Here is a 15442-nt window from a genome sequence, read left to right as displayed (position 1 = left end):
TTCTGAGAAGCACTCAAATTTTTGCCTGCTAAGATGCTGGCCGCCCCATGCTTCCGGGGGCACGAAAACTAGAAAGAGCGCGGCGTTCAGGCGGTGAAATCTTCCCAAAAATCGTCGGCGGAGACCCTGGAGGCGTGGGAGGCGGTAGACAATCGGACAGCGTCGATTGCGGTGATAGTCCTTTAATGAGAGTGGCATATATTTGTTTCTTGTGATGAAGACTGAATCAAGATGGCCAAAGAGGATATAGCAAGAGAGCGGCAGCAATGAAAGATCACGTTCCCAATCTGCTTTTTCTTTTCCTGTGCGACGCGCCTCATCTCCAGTTGAGAGCTGCTCTAGTTTGGCATGTGCTTGGTCGGCGACACTTTACTGGGCGTTATCCATCATGCTCTACAGATTCATCATTCAGACGATCTTTCGAGACGCACGTTCGTCCCTCATATGGATCCGGCTGGCTGGCCGTTGGCTCCGGAATCAGGACTACTCCAATGTGACAAAGACCCGGTGAATCATGCAATCAAACTAAACCTTGACCTAGATTGGGATCTCCTGGCGTTATTTCGTTTGGCCTACGGAAGGAAAGCTGGCGCGGCTCCACGACCCAACCTACGGGGCGAATATGGGCATCAAAGTAACGTTCATACTTCCCAGACGCCAGCCACTATGGCATAAGAGATGGGCAGATGGGATGTGGAGGACAGATACGAATACGCCTTGGAGACCACGCATGCGCACGGTATTCGCCCGGTACTCCGTACTTGCTGCCTATCAACGAACATCTCTTTTTGGTGGTTTTTTTCGCCTCATGTTACGTCGCGCTAGTGCGCAGGTTAGTGTTCCACGTCGGTCAATGCCTGCTCGCTGAGCTTGGTGAAACATTTCCCGGGTAGCGGGAAGCATCAGGGTAGCTTCCGTGCTCTGTCTGTCTCACTCCCTCTCCCTCTCGAAGCTCCCTCCCCTTCCCCGCAGCATTGAACAGGAAAGCTTGAGCTCTGGGAGAGGGAGGTCTAGACAAGGTCTAGACGGATAGGTCGGGAGAGGGGAAGGGGAAAGGTAGACCGTAAAAGTAGGTAGTTAAAAGAGAGAGGGGGGGAGATGGTATTGATAAACTCACCGTGCCCTCCCTTACCTCTCTTACTTTGTTCATTCCCTACGTGCATTGTTCCTTATTCAACTGCAGACTTTCGACTTGCTAGAACGTCATTGACCGAAAGACGCGGATAACAACTGCTGCGAGAGAAACAACTGCAGAGCTTCTTCGAAGCAAGAGAGCTACCAGCCAAGGACCCGAAACTTTAATAAGCAAGAACAAACCAGCAGAGAAAAAGCCGCCAAGATGATGGCAGTAGACTTCCTCCGCTCCCAATTCAAAAAGCTCCCCTACCCATCCGACGACTGCGCCGGCCGCACCATCATCGTCACGGGCTCTAACGTCGGTCTGGGCCTCGAAGCGGCGCGGCACTTTGTGCGGCTCAACGCCGCCAAGGTGATCCTCGCCGTACGCAGCACCGATAAAGGCGAGGCGGCCAAGACGGACATTGAGTTGACGACGGGCCGGCGCGGCGTCGTCGAGGTGTGGCCGCTGGACCAGGCGTCGTTTGAGAGCGTAAAGGAGTTTGCGGCGCGCGCGGATAAGCTGCCGAGGCTGGATTTCGCGGTGCTGAACGCGAGCATCGCGACGAGCAAGAGGGTCGACGCCGAGGGGTGGGAGAGCACGATTACGGTGAACGTGCTGAGCACGTTCTTGTTGGGGTTGAAGTTGTTGCCCGTGCTGAGGAGGACGGGCAAGACACATAATGTTACGCCCAAGATTGTGATTGTCGCTTCGGATGCGAGTCAAATGGTGAGTTTTTGTTGTGTGTTTTTTTTTTCTTTTTTCCCTTATCTTCTTCCTCAAACTGCGTGTGGTATCATGGGAAGTATTCATCCACTTACACGCTTTTGCGCACCCCGGGCAGGCCAAATTCCACGAACGCAACGAGGAAGACATTTACAAGGCCCTCAATACCAACAAGAGCCTGACGGACCGGTACAACACGTCGAAGCTGATGCAGGTGATCCTGGCGCGGCAGCTGGCCATCGCGGCGGACGCGTCGGGCAAGGGACGGGTGCAGGTGACGACGCTGAACCCGGGCCTCTGCGCGACGGCGCTGTTCCGCAACATTCCCTTCCCGCTGACGATCGTCGTCAAGGTCGGGCTAAAGCTGCTGGCGCGGTCGGCCGAGGTCGGGTCGCGGTGCCTGACGGCGGGCGCCTTCGCCGGCGAGGAGGCCCACGGGCGGTACATGAGCGACTGCGTCGTCGTGCGGTTCCCCAAGGTCATGCAGGGCGAGGAGGGGGAGCAGATGCAGGGGCGGGTGTGGGAGGAGACTGTAGAGCTGCTGAATGGGGTTGATCCCGGGGTTTCGATGAACCTTTGAGTGTGCTTTTGGAGGTTACCTTCGTAGGCTGGACTGCACTGGGCGTGATGGGTTTGTTTGTGAACAATAATTTGCAAGATACCTTTTTTCTTCGAATTCGTCACGTTTATTGCTGTATACCTCAGGCAGTGTTAGGAATTGCTTCAATTTCTCATGTGAGTGTAAGGATACTGCGCTAAAACATGAACATCTCAATGATATCTACATTTCTGCAAGATGGGCATGGTATCAAGGAGAAAATACCCTCAAAATGCCTAATCATCAACTCCTTCCGATAGTCGTTATGTTTATCATCTTATGTACAGAAGTATACATACCTTAGATTATAAGTACGCATGGGGCTGATTTGGAGATTCGGGCTGTATAAATTGTATCACATATCACCAGTTAGGAAGAATAAACTTCAATAAGGACTGCTCTTGTGGAGAGGCACTTTGGAGCGCTTGGCACTCTCAAAAGTGATAGAAGTACGAAATACTTGGGAGCCAACGAAACCCCATCCCATCCCATCCCATCGGCCCCCTATGTTCAAGGCCTTTTCAAGCAACTACCTCACCTCACCTTCAGTACCTAACCCCACACCGAGTACATCATGCACCGGCAATAAGGTGCTCACCGACCCCACAGTAGCTCCCTGTCCCGTCCCCCCCGCGGTCCGGTGCCAGTGCTAATTAGGAGTTGCTTGTTTTCAGCAACTCCGACCACCCGCCCACAGGCGGACACTGCCTCGGCTTCTTGGGAGCTTCCCCAACTCAAAGTTTACCGGGCTCATGTCTCGGTCACAACTCACAACCGGGCGTCTTCATTTCACAATTCTGCAACAATTTCATCTACATGTATCTGTAAAGATTTCTTACAATATAACAAACAAGTACCTTACTAAGTCATTCAGAAACAAGTACATAAAGACCTTGTCGTCATCCTAAGTCTCTTCATCTTCATCCTCATATACACCCTGCCATCTTCAGTATCATCTAAGTGAAATAAACCAGTAACTATGGTCGGCCCTCCGCCCCTTAAAGGCATCAAAGTCCTCGAATTCGCCGGCCTCGCACCGGGTCCCTTTGCAGGCATGCTCCTCTCCGACGCAGGCGCCTCCGTCCTCCGCGTCGACCGCGCCATCGAGGGAAGCCGCACGCCCCTACCGACGGAAGACATGCTAGCCCGCCACAAGGCCTCCGTCGCCGTGGATCTGAAATCGCCCGCCGGTCTCGCTTTCGTCAAACGCCTCGCCGAAAAGGCCGACGTGCTCATCGACCCCTTCCGCCCGGGCGTGCTGGAGAAGCTGGGGTTGGGGCCCGAGGTCCTGGAAAAGGCAAACAGGGGCCTGATTTACGGCCGCATGACGGGCTTCCGAAGGGATGGGCGGTATAAAGACATGGCGGGCCATGATATCAATTACCTCGCCGTGTCCGGGGCGTTGAGCATGCTCGGCCGGGACGGGGAGAAGCCGCACCCGCCGTGGAACATTCTTGCCGATTTCGCGGGCGGAGGGGCGATGCTGTTCCAGGGAATCCTGATGGCGCTGCTGGCGCGGGAGAGGAACGGGGGGAAAGGGCAGGTTGTGGAGGCGAACATGGTGGACGGGTCAGCGTACCTCGCCACGTTCCCGCGGTTCGCGCTCAAGAACCCGCTCGGGGACAACGGGCGCGGGAGGAACATGCTCGACGGCGGGTGTCCGTACTACGACACGTACGAGACAAAGGACGGCAAGTACTTTGCTGTCGGGGCGCTGGAGCCACAGTTCTTTGCGGCGTTTATCAAGGGGCTCGGGTTGGCGGGGCAGGGGTGGGAGGAGGAGAGGTTCGACCGGAGCAGGTGGGGAGAGCTGCGGGAGTTGTTCACCAAGATTTTCAAGAGTCGGACGAGGGGGGAGTGGGAGAAGGTGTTTGACGGGACGGACGCGTGCTGTACGCCCGTGTTGGAATATCACGAGCTCGAGACGGAGGCGGCAAGAGAAGGAGATCAGAGGCCGGCGGTGACGTTGGTGGAGACGCCGTGTCTGGCTGTGGCGGCAGGTGCAGATGAGAATCCGAGACGGGGGCAGGGGCCTGGTGTTGAAGGAGGAGGGTATGTCGGCGTTCCTCTTACACCTGGTGATGGTGGTGAGGAGGCGCTCGAGGAGTGGCTTGGATGGAACAAGGGGAGAGAGTTTGAGGTGAGGGAGGGGACGTGGGTGCCCAAAGAGAAGTCTAAGCTATGAAGAGCTGCCCAGAGTTGAAGATCAATATTGTGTAAGGATGTCTCTAATTGTTGGAGTACTCGGTAATCCAGCACGTCTCCATCACATTTTATTCTTGTGGTGTCGTTCAACCTGAACAGCTTGCTACCCAAAATCTTGTTTTCTCCACGTATGTTTCAGTCACTATGCAAGCATCCATACTAATATTAGCTTTTTGTATTGTCAGTATCATGAAATAGTATACTGACTTACACCAATCAGAGCGAGAATGCGAAGAGAGCATGCTTCAACTAGGACTTGGTGGTGGGTTCGGCGGCGGTCGGGGCGAGGGAGGATCTTTCCTCGACATGTCCGTGGTTGTGACCGAGGCAGCTGCTTTACGTATCATGTAGATACGAAGACTTGAGCGCCGCTATGTTTTGAGAATTAGTCGATTGTTCCAAGGCAAGGGAAGGTCTTGAGCATGCCAACGCTCTCTTGAATGCCAATGCTTGTCTTCAATGACTTCTCATGCATATGAACATTCTAAATTCCGTGGAGAAAGTCAAGCATAACATTATTTTGTAGCCTGCTTTATCAGAGAAAAAGCTTTGTCAAGGAACCATCCTTTGAGAAACGTCGGCCTCTCTTCTTTCACACTCAGCCGCCGACAACTGCGCGCTCCCGTCCCGTTCCCTGACCGCCATAATTACTTCTTCTCTTTTCTTCTTGTCGGTGATGAGAAAGTAGTAGTCTGAGGTGCTTTCTTTCTTTCTGGCTAACGGTGGCACCTGTACATATGCCGGAAGCCGTTCCCGCCTGTGCCGGCCCGGGGGAGTGTCAAAAGTGGCTGTCATCTTGTCTACTCTGCATACCCAGCCCGTCGGAACCCGACGGCTCGCGCTCCCCGGCCTGGACTGAGGACATCTCTGGGCTCGCCTATCAGATGGGAGGTCTGCTTGAACGTGGGGGGAAAGGGGTGGTGGCCCGGCTTTCATGTGCTGTGGCACTGCGTTGTCTCTTGTTGTGCAGACTGTCTCCCCCCGACTCACCGCCACGAGTATGGCTGTCACTGAGGACGCGGAAAAAGCAAGTTGATCCTGACACAGTACGTACCTGTATAGATGGAGAAGGCCTGTGGTGCATGGCAGGTTCTATTTCTGGATTTCGAATACCTTCTGCTTTTGACAGAGATAAGCAAACGTCCTACAGTCTTGGTGCCGGTTTCTATCAAATGACTGCATACAAAACGACTGCTACCAGGACTACCGCAATCGATAAAGTGTCGAAGCGCCCTGCAATATAATATCGGCTGAGCTTCATTTGTGAAACGTATTTTTGTATGAAGCCGGTGATGCCTCTGAGTTTCTAGGCGCCACTGGGACGTTTAGACCTGAACCATGCCCATGTAGCCAGTGCCATACCGGCTGTAGACTTTTGAAGTCCATTTTCATCATACCACCCTCCCATAGACCAACCCTTGATCCCGAGGGCTGTTCGTTCCTCATGCGCTACCTTCATGGCACATCAGTACTGATGTCTAAGCTTGGTTCCCACCAAAGAGCATTTGGCTTCCACCAGCGAGATACCTTTCAGCCAGCGTATGCTCTGTTCAGAGACCAGTTGCAGAAGCGGCTATCATCACCGCAGCTTTCTGGCACGAGATTTCCCACATTATTTAGCAGTTATCTCACAGAACCTTCTGGACTAGCTCGACTGTATCGAAGAAGGCCTCCCGCTCAGTGTCGACCTTGGTGAGCCCCAGTCCCAAAACGAGCGTTCTGCGATCCTCGGGGTCTCTCGTGGACATTAGACTGGCAATCTGTGCTGCGTAGAGTTGTCCCAAAGTTTCTCTCTCATCACCACCGCCGCCGAGAAGAGTCTTGGGCGTCAGGTGGACCGATGGGAGAAGGCCCCAGCTGGTTGAAGGCAGGCTCAGGTCAACCATACCGCCTGTAGAAGCTTGTAGAGGTACTTGGATCTTTATGTGTGGTCAGTAAGATTTACTCTTGATAAAACTTGGGGACAAATAGATAACACACCCATTGTGAGAGCTTGCCATCTTGTGAAATTGTCAATACGAACTTGTCGGAAAAGGAGACTGAAGTAACTTCTGTTGGGACGCCGTTTACTGTTCCCGTTTCCTGCCTGCTTCGTGCGGGGAAGGCCTCTTCTCTGATTCCCTGAGGTTCCATCGTATTGGATGTCCTGAGGTAGTATTTTTGGGGGGGAATAGAGTAATTTGATACTCAGGCTTTTCGGTTTTGGGATGTGCCTTTACAACTTGATCGTGTAGGCGTATGATGTAGGTCGTTTGTTGAAGTCGTAAGTTGGACTCGCAGGGCCAACTGAGTGCAGCCAGTGAGGGACCCGTTGAATCCACAGCAGCGGGCGACAGGGGTATGGATCGCCCCGCACTAGGCCCGAAATAGCCGGAGGTCTGGCGGTCAACGCGGCAGAACCTTTTTTATCCAAAAATTTCCAGAGTTTGGCAGCGCGTCTTAGCGACCCTCAGCGTTGAGTGAGAGAAACATGAGATTATACCTTAGGTGCATCTCCTAATCTTGATACCCTCGTTACAATGCCAATTTTCTAGAGGTATTAAGAATTGTTTTGCGACGCATTTTTTCCAAAATTTGATCCCTTCTCTAGGCTTTGACGACTTGATCTCATCTCAACTGCATCAGCAACGAAACTTAGTCTCATCCGCCTAAACTTTTTCTAGTGAGGTGAGAGGCTGCATTAGAACCAGCGACTTTTGCTTCGGTCCAAAGCAGCACCACACACACCACGAAGGATCTACATTGAAGACAAATTCGAACTTGTCACACAGATCAAAATGGGCAAATTCGTCCCAAGACAACGAAAGCACAAGGTGCTCGCCCGCGAGAGGGCCAAGGAAAACGGCACCATCCTCCAGGACTCGAATGCGGATGAGATTCTCCCCGAAGACCAGAAACGTCTCCAGGAAAAGAGAGCGCAGCTCAAGGCCGAGTTGCAAGGGGACGGTGCCAAGGCCAGCGGCAAGAAGGCGAAGCGGCTGGAAAAGTACATCACCAACAAGCTTCGCAAAGATGAGAATCGCGAAATTCTCGCCAAGCTCGCGCAGCAAAAGGTCGACACGAGCCTGTTCACGAGCACCAAGACTCTCGGCCAGGGCAAGGAGTCCAAACGCCAGGCTCTGACGAGGGCATTGCGGGAAAAGAATGCCGGCTTGGCAGTCGACGCGGATGCGGAGGAACTGCTTTATGAGGAGAGAGAGGAGGCGCCCGAGGTGGATTCTGACGATAGCGAAGAACAGACTCCAAAGGCAACCAAGCCGCAAGCTCCCAAGGCCACACTCAAGGCACCTGCGCCAGTAGCAGCAGCGAAAGCAAAGTCAACACCATTATCACCTCCACAAGCACCAGCACCTGAATCGGCACCTGCACCAGCACCGAAGCCGGAACCGCAACCCGCCGCATCTGTAGGCTCCGGTCTGAAGCGTCCATTAGATGTCGATGATTCGGGACGACCAGTGCTTCAGAAGCGTCAAAAGAGAGGCGGCGTAACGTCCAAATTCTCCATCGCTGAAGCGGAGAAAGCGAAGGATGCAGAGGACGAATGGAATGGCCTGAGCGATGACGCAGAGCAAATATCAAGCGATGAGGACGAAGATTCAGCTGGGGAGTCTGAAGAATCAAGCGAAGGTCCCGAAGAGTCTGAGGAAGACGATGAAGATGAAGACGAAAGCGAGGACGACGAAGAAGAGTCTACCAGCACAAGGCAGTCTGCTTTCAAGGCCTGGGCTCTTGCGCAAAGAAACGAAGCCCTTGGTTTCGAAGGAACAACAGAGGCCTCCACGGCACTGGAAATTCCTAGACCAGAGAATTTTGAGCCACGTCCGCTTGAACAGGAACCACTACCTCAGGAACTACAACCGACAACAAACCTTGCACGCAAGGCATACGCTGTTGCTGTGACGAGAACGCCAGAGATTCAGGAAGTCCGCATGAAACTTCCGGTAGTCGCTGAGGAACAGAAGATTATGGAGATGATTCACAACAACGACATCGTCGTCGTATGCGGCTCTACAGGTTCCGGTAAGACGACCCAGGTGCCGCAATTCTTGTATGAGGCTGGTTATGGTTCTCCTGGCTCTGCTACTCCGGGCATGATTGGCGTCACGCAACCCCGACGAGTTGCTGCCGTGAGTATGTCAAAACGTGTCGCGCAAGAACTAGGTGATCACTCGGACAGAGTTGGATACCAGATCCGGTTCGAGGGCACAGCTTCGGCCAAGACGGCCATCAAGTTTATGACGGATGGTGTGTTGTTGCGAGAGATGGGGCAAGACTTTTCTCTGAAGAAGTACTCGGCAATCATCATCGACGAGGCCCACGAGAGAAGCGTCAATACAGATATCCTCATTGGAATGCTGAGCCGTATCAACAACATTCGCAAGGGCGATGACAAGGTTGATCCTTCGATCAAGCCGCTCAAGATCATCATCATGTCTGCGACGCTGAGAGTCGAAGACATGACCAACAACACCACACTATTCCCCACCCCACCTCCCGTGGTCGAAGTCGAAGGACGACAGCATTCCGTCACGATTCATTTTGCAAGGCGGACACAGTCTGACTTCGTCGAGGAGGCTTTTAACAAGATTATGCGTGGTCACAGGAAGCTACCGCCCGGGGGCTTTTTGGTGTTCCTTACCGGTCAAAATGAGATTAGGTATCTGAGCAAGCGCCTCAGGGAAGCATTCGGTGGCTTTACCGAAGCCAGCGCACCCAAGGTCCAGATCTCAGCCACCGACGCGCCTATGGAGGTCGAAGATATCGACTTTGGCGAGGTTGACGATACCATCGGTGCCGACATCGACGACGGCCTCGGTGAGGATGAGGACATGGAGCACGAGGACGACAAGGAGTTCGAAATTGAAGGAGAGGAGGGAGAAACGGGGCCTATGAAGATGCAAGTCTTACCCCTTTACTCTCTTCTGCCAACTAAAGAGCAGATGAGAGTATTTGAGGATCCTCCCGAAAATCATCGTCAAGTTATTTTGGCAACCAACGTTGCGGAAACCAGTTTGACGATTCCTGGCATCCGTTACGTCTTTGACTGTGGCCGGTCCAAAGAGCGGCAATACGACCGCTTGAGCGGAGTACAAACCTACGAAATCGGCTGGATCAGCAAGGCCAGTGCCAGTCAGCGTGCTGGTCGTGCCGGTCGTACGGGGCCCGGTCACTGCTACAGACTCTATTCCTCGGCCGTCTACGAGAGAGACCTTCCCGAGTTCACAGACCCCGAGATCCTGCGGATGCCCGTTGACGGCGTCGTGCTCCAGCTCAAGGCGATGAACCTCTCCAACGTTGTCAACTTCCCCTTCCCGACGCCGCCGAACCGCATGGGTCTCCGCCAGGCCGAGAAGCTGCTCACCTACCTCTCGGCCATTGCGCCGGAAGGCCAAATCACGAAGATCGGATCGACAATGTCCATCTTCCCGCTCTCACCCCGCTTCGCCCGCATCCTCCTCGTCGGCCACCAGCACGACTGCCTGCCGTATACCATCATGATGGTAGCAGCGCTCTCGGCCGCCGAGGTCTTTGTCCCGGAGCACCAGGCTATCCCCTCCCTCGAGGCGCGCGACGAGTCCGAGTTCCGCCGCACCGCCGACATCATCGCGGAGGATCGCCAGGCCAACATCAGACGCCTCTTCAACGCCGCGCACAAGAATTTCTGCTACCTGGACGACAGGTCCGACGCCATCAAGCTCCTCCAGGTCGTCGGCGAGTACGCCCACGACCCGACGGAGAAGTGGTGCGAGGACCACTTTGTCCGGTACAAGGTCATGAAGGAGGTGACGCAGCTGCGCCAGCAAATCACCGAGCTCCTCCGCGCCAACATCCCCGCCTTCAAGAACCTCAAATACCAGGACCGGCTCGACGCCCCCTCAGACAAGCAGGTCGCCTACCTCAAGCAGATGGTGGCCGCCGGCTTCATCGACCACGTCGCCCTCCGCGCCGACAAGGCCCCCGTGCCGCCCGAGGTGACGCGCAAGCCCGGCCGCGCCATCGACGTGCCCTACATCCCGCTCTCGCCGCTCGGCGTGGGCCACGGCGCGGAGAAGTACATCTACATCCACCCGACATCGCCGCTCGCCCACCTCAGCCCGGCCGAGTGCCCCGAATTCGTCGTGTACTCGCAGCTCCAGCGCGCGACGCAGGGCGCTGACGTGAACAAAACGCCCAAGACGAGGATGCTTGCGCTCACGGACGTCACGGGCGGGCAGCTCGCGAGCTTGGCCAAGGGCACGCCGCTCGTGAGCTATGGGAAGCCGGTCAAGGAGATTTCGTCGACGGCGAATACGCGCGAGGTGTGGGTTGTGCCGTACCTCAGGGCCGAGGGGGTCGGTGGCCAGGGGTGGCCATTGCCGATGAAGAAGGTCGTGCAGCGCAGGGTTGCCGGTAAGGGTTGGGTTGTTGAATGAAACGCGGGGGAATCAAAAGTTGATATAAGCATATTTTCAAAAGAATAGAATGGGTCACAAGACATTCACTGTTAATCTATCATCTCTACCTTAGCGGCGACAATGAATCGTTCGTCTCCGAGGTTTAAAAAAAAAGCCGGGTTCTCTAAATTAGTCGAAACTACAACACGCAGCCGACTAGAGTCAGTTTATTCTCCCTCTGATTCAGTCATTCGCCAGTCGTACCGGCAGAGCCCCTTCTACATGAGCGAATCGGGTGAGACGGTACCTTTAGATGGAAACTCCTCCTCGCCCCAATGCCAAACCTCCCAAAACAAGAGTCAAAACCGGCCGGAGATCCAAACACGTGGCGAGCTGGGTCGGTAGAATCGGTTCATAAACCTGAACCTTCTTCCGACACGGGGGTTCTCTTTGTACTCAGTATGGACCATGCGTTCTCCTCCCTCCTTCTCCGTCTTTCTGTTTTCAATCGGCTCGTTCGCGGGTGAAGAGGGGGCGGAAGGTTAGTCTGAGATTCAGGCCTCGAGTAATACACGGCATACCACTCGGACACGGGTGGCCCTAAGGGAACTTCGGACGAAGGAAATTGTGAAGCGGGTAAAGCTGCAGATGCACGCCCGTGGCCGGGCCCGAGCGAGACTTGACTTGTACTGTCTTTTTCCTTCGAGAAGGATGCTTTTCTTTCATTCTAGTGCCAATTTATTGCCAATTCTATTCGTTCACCGAAGGAATACCGAATTTCTTATTTCTTTAAACGAAGCCGAAGTGAAGCCTAAGATTGTACGCGGGGTATAGCCGACTATCGTGACCACGACCAACAAGCTTTCCTTGTTGCTGATTCATACGCCAAACCTATTTTTTGTTTACAGAGCAGTTCCGATTTGGAATTCACTCTGCTCGAGTGTAGGCTAGAGAGCTCTTACGCAATCCCGTACCCGTCATAAGATCGTCCTTACTTACAGAAATCCCCCCCTTCCCCCTTCCGGACTTGGCTCCGATGATATTGCAACAGCAGAGGTCGACCTGGAAGGAAAACGAAGCCCTCATTGACGAATGCATGAGCGCTCTCCGCGAGATTGAAATGAAAATGACACTCTTTTCAGGCGTCGCCGTCGTCACCGGCGCTGCTTCAGGTAAGGTCACACCTTAGTATATTGAATAACTCTTGAATGCTATACATCCAGTCATGAACCCAAAAATATGGCGAGAGGGAGAATGAGATAGGTTTTGAGACTGCTGCTGACAGAGTGAACTCAGGAATCGGCCGCCAGGTGGCAATCTCATTCGCCCGTGAGGGCTGCAAGCGCATCGCTCTGCTCGACAGAGATGAGGACGGCGCGCTGGAGACAGCTCGTATGTGCCGGGAGGCCAACGGGGAGACGCGCACTTTTGTCATGGAGATTGACAACCGGAACGACGAGGACATTGCTTCGTGCATGGAGAATGTTGTGGAGGAATGGGGCCGGATCGATTATGCAGTCAACTGTGCTGGTGAGTCTATCCAGGATTATTGTTTGACATCCCTAAGCAACATATCGGGAAGATTATTGACGGCAATTGGAAGGCATGTTTGGACCAAAAGCACCGTCACACCTCCTGACACCCGCCGAGTTTGACGAGATCACCAACATCAACTACCGCGGCACATGGTTGTGCTCGCGGGCGGAGCTCACGCACATGATCAAGCAGGAATCCATGAAGACACACGACGGCAGACCAGGAAACCGGGGCGTCATTGTCAATGTTGCGAGTAATCTCAGCCTAGTTAGCCGGCCAGAGACACGTGAGTCCAAGCCGAGAATGCCTCCTTTTTTTTCATGTGTGAAGGGCAATATCTGACAACGATGATAGCGGCCTACAACGCTTCCAAGGCAGCTATCTTAAGTATGACGAGAAGTGATGCAATCGATGTGGGTTTCCTTCTACGATGAGAGACTTCAGTCTGACAGCTAGTAGTATGCAAAGTATAATATCCGCGTCAACTGTGTGTGCCCAGGGATCATTGAGTAAGTTCCGGGAGTTAACTGGATGAAAGGTGTTGATCATGAGAGCTGATCGAGGCAATTCAGCACGCCCATGACAAGCGAAGTCTCACCAGATGATCCCATGATCGCAGTAGCGCCTATGAAGCGGAAAGGAACGCCGCAAGAAGTCGCCGATGCCGTTTTGTTTCTCTGCAGCTCCAAGGCGTCCTTTATCCACGGCGCCTCGTTGTCCGTTGACGGCGGCTACGTTATCAACTAAGGCTGAGCCTCATTGGCTCCCTTGGTGTAGCCTGTTGAATTATCAGAATGAGGATCAGCGAGAAGAGAGAGAGAGAGAGAGAGAGAGAGAGAGAGAGAGAGAGAGAGAGAGAGAGAGAGAGAGAGAGAAAGATCCATAGAGGGACAGGAAAATTGCCTATAGAGAAATTGGCCACGCAGAAGCCAGTTGAAGACAAGCCTTGCGAGCAGATTGAGATCAGTGATTAGATATCACTGTTGGGAGACCATCGAAACAACGTCGCAGACCGTAAATACGGTCACTTGTGCCAATCAAAAGTAGACTTATGGCGTTCACTTTGCCATTGCTTGGAGCTGGATTGTCTAAGTCCTGGAAGTATCGAAGTCGAAATAAAGGCGGAATGTAGTACGCGTAATCTCGCAGTCTTGGCAGAAACTGACTACAGTCAAGATAACAAAGTCTCCGAAATGCTTGCTACCCGTCGAGCGTCGTTCGGGTGGTGATCTTCTCGTGGGATTCATCTTAGTATAGTATTAAAATAGAAAGACTAGCGCGATACGACGCCAGTCAAAGTGCCCGAAAAGTCTCCATGATCTACACTCTCACTAGACTATATGTAAGACGCCTTTTGCTCACTACACTAAAAAAACAATCTCAATAAAAGCCAAACTCAGGATAATTATCGCTAAGAATGACATCCAAAACACCAAAAATCCTCATCGTCGGCGCAACCGGCCAGACGGGAAGCGCAACAATCGCAGCCCTCGCCTCAGCTCCCAACCCGCCCCAAATCCTAGCCCTCACCCGCTCCCCATCCTCTCCTAAATCACAAGCCCTCCTCAAAGTATTCAAAGACCGTCAATCATCAGCATCTACAATAACAACTACACCATCATCATCACCAATCACCCTCATCCAAGGCACCCCCGAAAACCCATCCCCAATCTTCGCCTCCCACCGAGACATATCCGCCCTCTACCTCGTGACCGTCCCCCCGGGAGACGAAGCGCAAGCCATACCCCTCATCGACGCAGCAATCGCCCACAAGGTACCGCACATCGTCTTCTCGAGCGTCGACCGCGGAGGTGACGAGCGCTCGTGGACGAACCCGACGCCCGTGCCGCACTTTGCGGCCAAGCACCGCGTCGAGGTGTACCTCCGCGACAAGACGCGCGGCACGCCGACGAAGTGGACAATTTTGAGGCCGGCGGGGTTCATGGATAATTACGCTGCCTCGGCGGGGGTCATGGGCTCCGTCATGGGTGGGCTGTGGGCGACGATGCCGGTGGGTGCGCGGAAGATGCAGCTTGTCAGCGCGAGGGATATCGGGCTCTTTGCGGCTCGGGCGCTGGTAGAAGGTCCCGGTACCAAGGCCGAGGGAGGAGGAGGAGGAGGATGGGGTGGTAGGGCGCTGGGGCTCGCTGGTGATGAGATTGGTTTCGACGAGGCGGAGGAGGTGTTTAAGAGGGTTGTTGGGCAGAGGATGCCGAGGACGTGGGGGGTTGTCGGTCGGGGTGTGAGGTGGGCTTTTGAGGATGCCGGGAGGAGTATGGAGTGGTTTGAGGAGGAAGGGTATAAGGCTGATGTTGAGATGTTGAGGGGGATGGAGCCAAGGTTGCAGAGTTGGGAGATGTGGTTGAGGGAGAGTAGTGGATGGGTGAAGGGTGATGAGGAGGAGGAGGAGGAGGAGTAAAAGGGGGTTTAAGAGACGCTCATTAGATTAGCAATGATGTTTGATACCACTTATCGGGAGTTTTGAGGAGCGCCAAAGACCATAGATTCCAAGTCTTAGCTTCAAATACATGGTCACCTACCATACAACTGGTAAATATGAGGGAGAGGCTGAATAGGATGCCTTTTCTAGCAAACGCTCTGCATGAGTAAAGGATCGTAGTATAATATCAACCCAACAAGATGAAAAGATATAAGTTAGTATACACACAAAGGTAATCAAGTTCCGAGCTATTCATGCAGGGTGAACATTTCCAAGCACCCATAGTCAACTTGGGAACATATCAAAAAATAACTATGATCGAGAATTCTGAGCCGCCTCTTTCCTAATCATAGGCCATGATAGGTTCTGAGGTGAGAAGCGTAGGCGAGCCCGATTCACTGCGCGGGACGCCTCAGAATACGAGCAGGATACCCGCGAGGCTCTAT

General features: G+C 53.6%; 6 protein-coding genes across 6 annotated transcripts; 5 read left to right on the top strand and 1 right to left on the bottom strand.

Annotated features, from left to right (window-relative positions):
• Window positions 1-1339: 1339 nt before the first annotated feature.
• N0V96_003544 (uncharacterized protein) lies at window positions 1340-2423 on the top strand (the record flags this gene model as incomplete). Its single annotated transcript, XM_053196079.1, has 2 exons — window positions 1340-1846; window positions 1962-2423. The coding sequence occupies 2 exons, from the start codon at window positions 1340-1342 to the stop codon at window positions 2421-2423; spliced, it is 969 nt and encodes a 322-aa protein (XP_053046503.1).
• A 997-nt stretch (window positions 2424-3420) lies between these two features.
• On the top strand, window positions 3421-4626 carry N0V96_003543 (uncharacterized protein; the record flags this gene model as incomplete). Its single annotated transcript, XM_053196080.1, has 1 exon — window positions 3421-4626. The coding sequence occupies one exon, from the start codon at window positions 3421-3423 to the stop codon at window positions 4624-4626; it is 1206 nt and encodes a 401-aa protein (XP_053046504.1).
• A 1648-nt stretch (window positions 4627-6274) lies between these two features.
• N0V96_003542 (uncharacterized protein) lies at window positions 6275-6630 on the bottom strand (the record flags this gene model as incomplete). The annotated part of the gene is made up of 2 exons (XM_065756869.1): window positions 6275-6537; window positions 6627-6630. The coding sequence occupies 2 exons, from the start codon at window positions 6628-6630 to the stop codon at window positions 6275-6277; spliced, it is 267 nt and encodes an 88-aa protein (XP_065614636.1).
• A 793-nt stretch (window positions 6631-7423) lies between these two features.
• Window positions 7424-11059, top strand: ECM16 (putative ATP-dependent RNA helicase DHR1; the record flags this gene model as incomplete). The annotated part of the gene is made up of 1 exon (XM_053196082.2): window positions 7424-11059. One exon carries the CDS (start codon window positions 7424-7426, stop codon window positions 11057-11059), a length of 3636 nt encoding a protein of 1211 aa, XP_053046506.1.
• Window positions 11060-12056: 997 nt separating this feature from the next.
• Window positions 12057-13303, top strand: N0V96_003540 (uncharacterized protein; the record flags this gene model as incomplete). The annotated part of the gene is made up of 6 exons (XM_065756868.1): window positions 12057-12192; window positions 12317-12550; window positions 12624-12842; window positions 12911-12969; window positions 13016-13065; window positions 13129-13303. The coding sequence occupies 6 exons, from the start codon at window positions 12057-12059 to the stop codon at window positions 13301-13303; spliced, it is 873 nt and encodes a 290-aa protein (XP_065614635.1).
• A 670-nt stretch (window positions 13304-13973) lies between these two features.
• On the top strand, window positions 13974-14975 carry N0V96_003539 (uncharacterized protein; the record flags this gene model as incomplete). Its single annotated transcript, XM_065756867.1, has 1 exon — window positions 13974-14975. The coding sequence occupies one exon, from the start codon at window positions 13974-13976 to the stop codon at window positions 14973-14975; it is 1002 nt and encodes a 333-aa protein (XP_065614634.1).
• Window positions 14976-15442: the final 467 nt, after the last annotated feature.

Source organism: Colletotrichum fioriniae (assembly GCF_027942845.1).
Source record: "Colletotrichum fioriniae strain IMI 355084 chromosome Unknown scaffold_3, whole genome shotgun sequence".
Taxonomy (NCBI): Eukaryota; Fungi; Ascomycota; class Sordariomycetes; order Glomerellales; family Glomerellaceae; genus Colletotrichum; species Colletotrichum fioriniae.
This window is presented reverse-complemented; position numbering and strand designations above follow the sequence as displayed.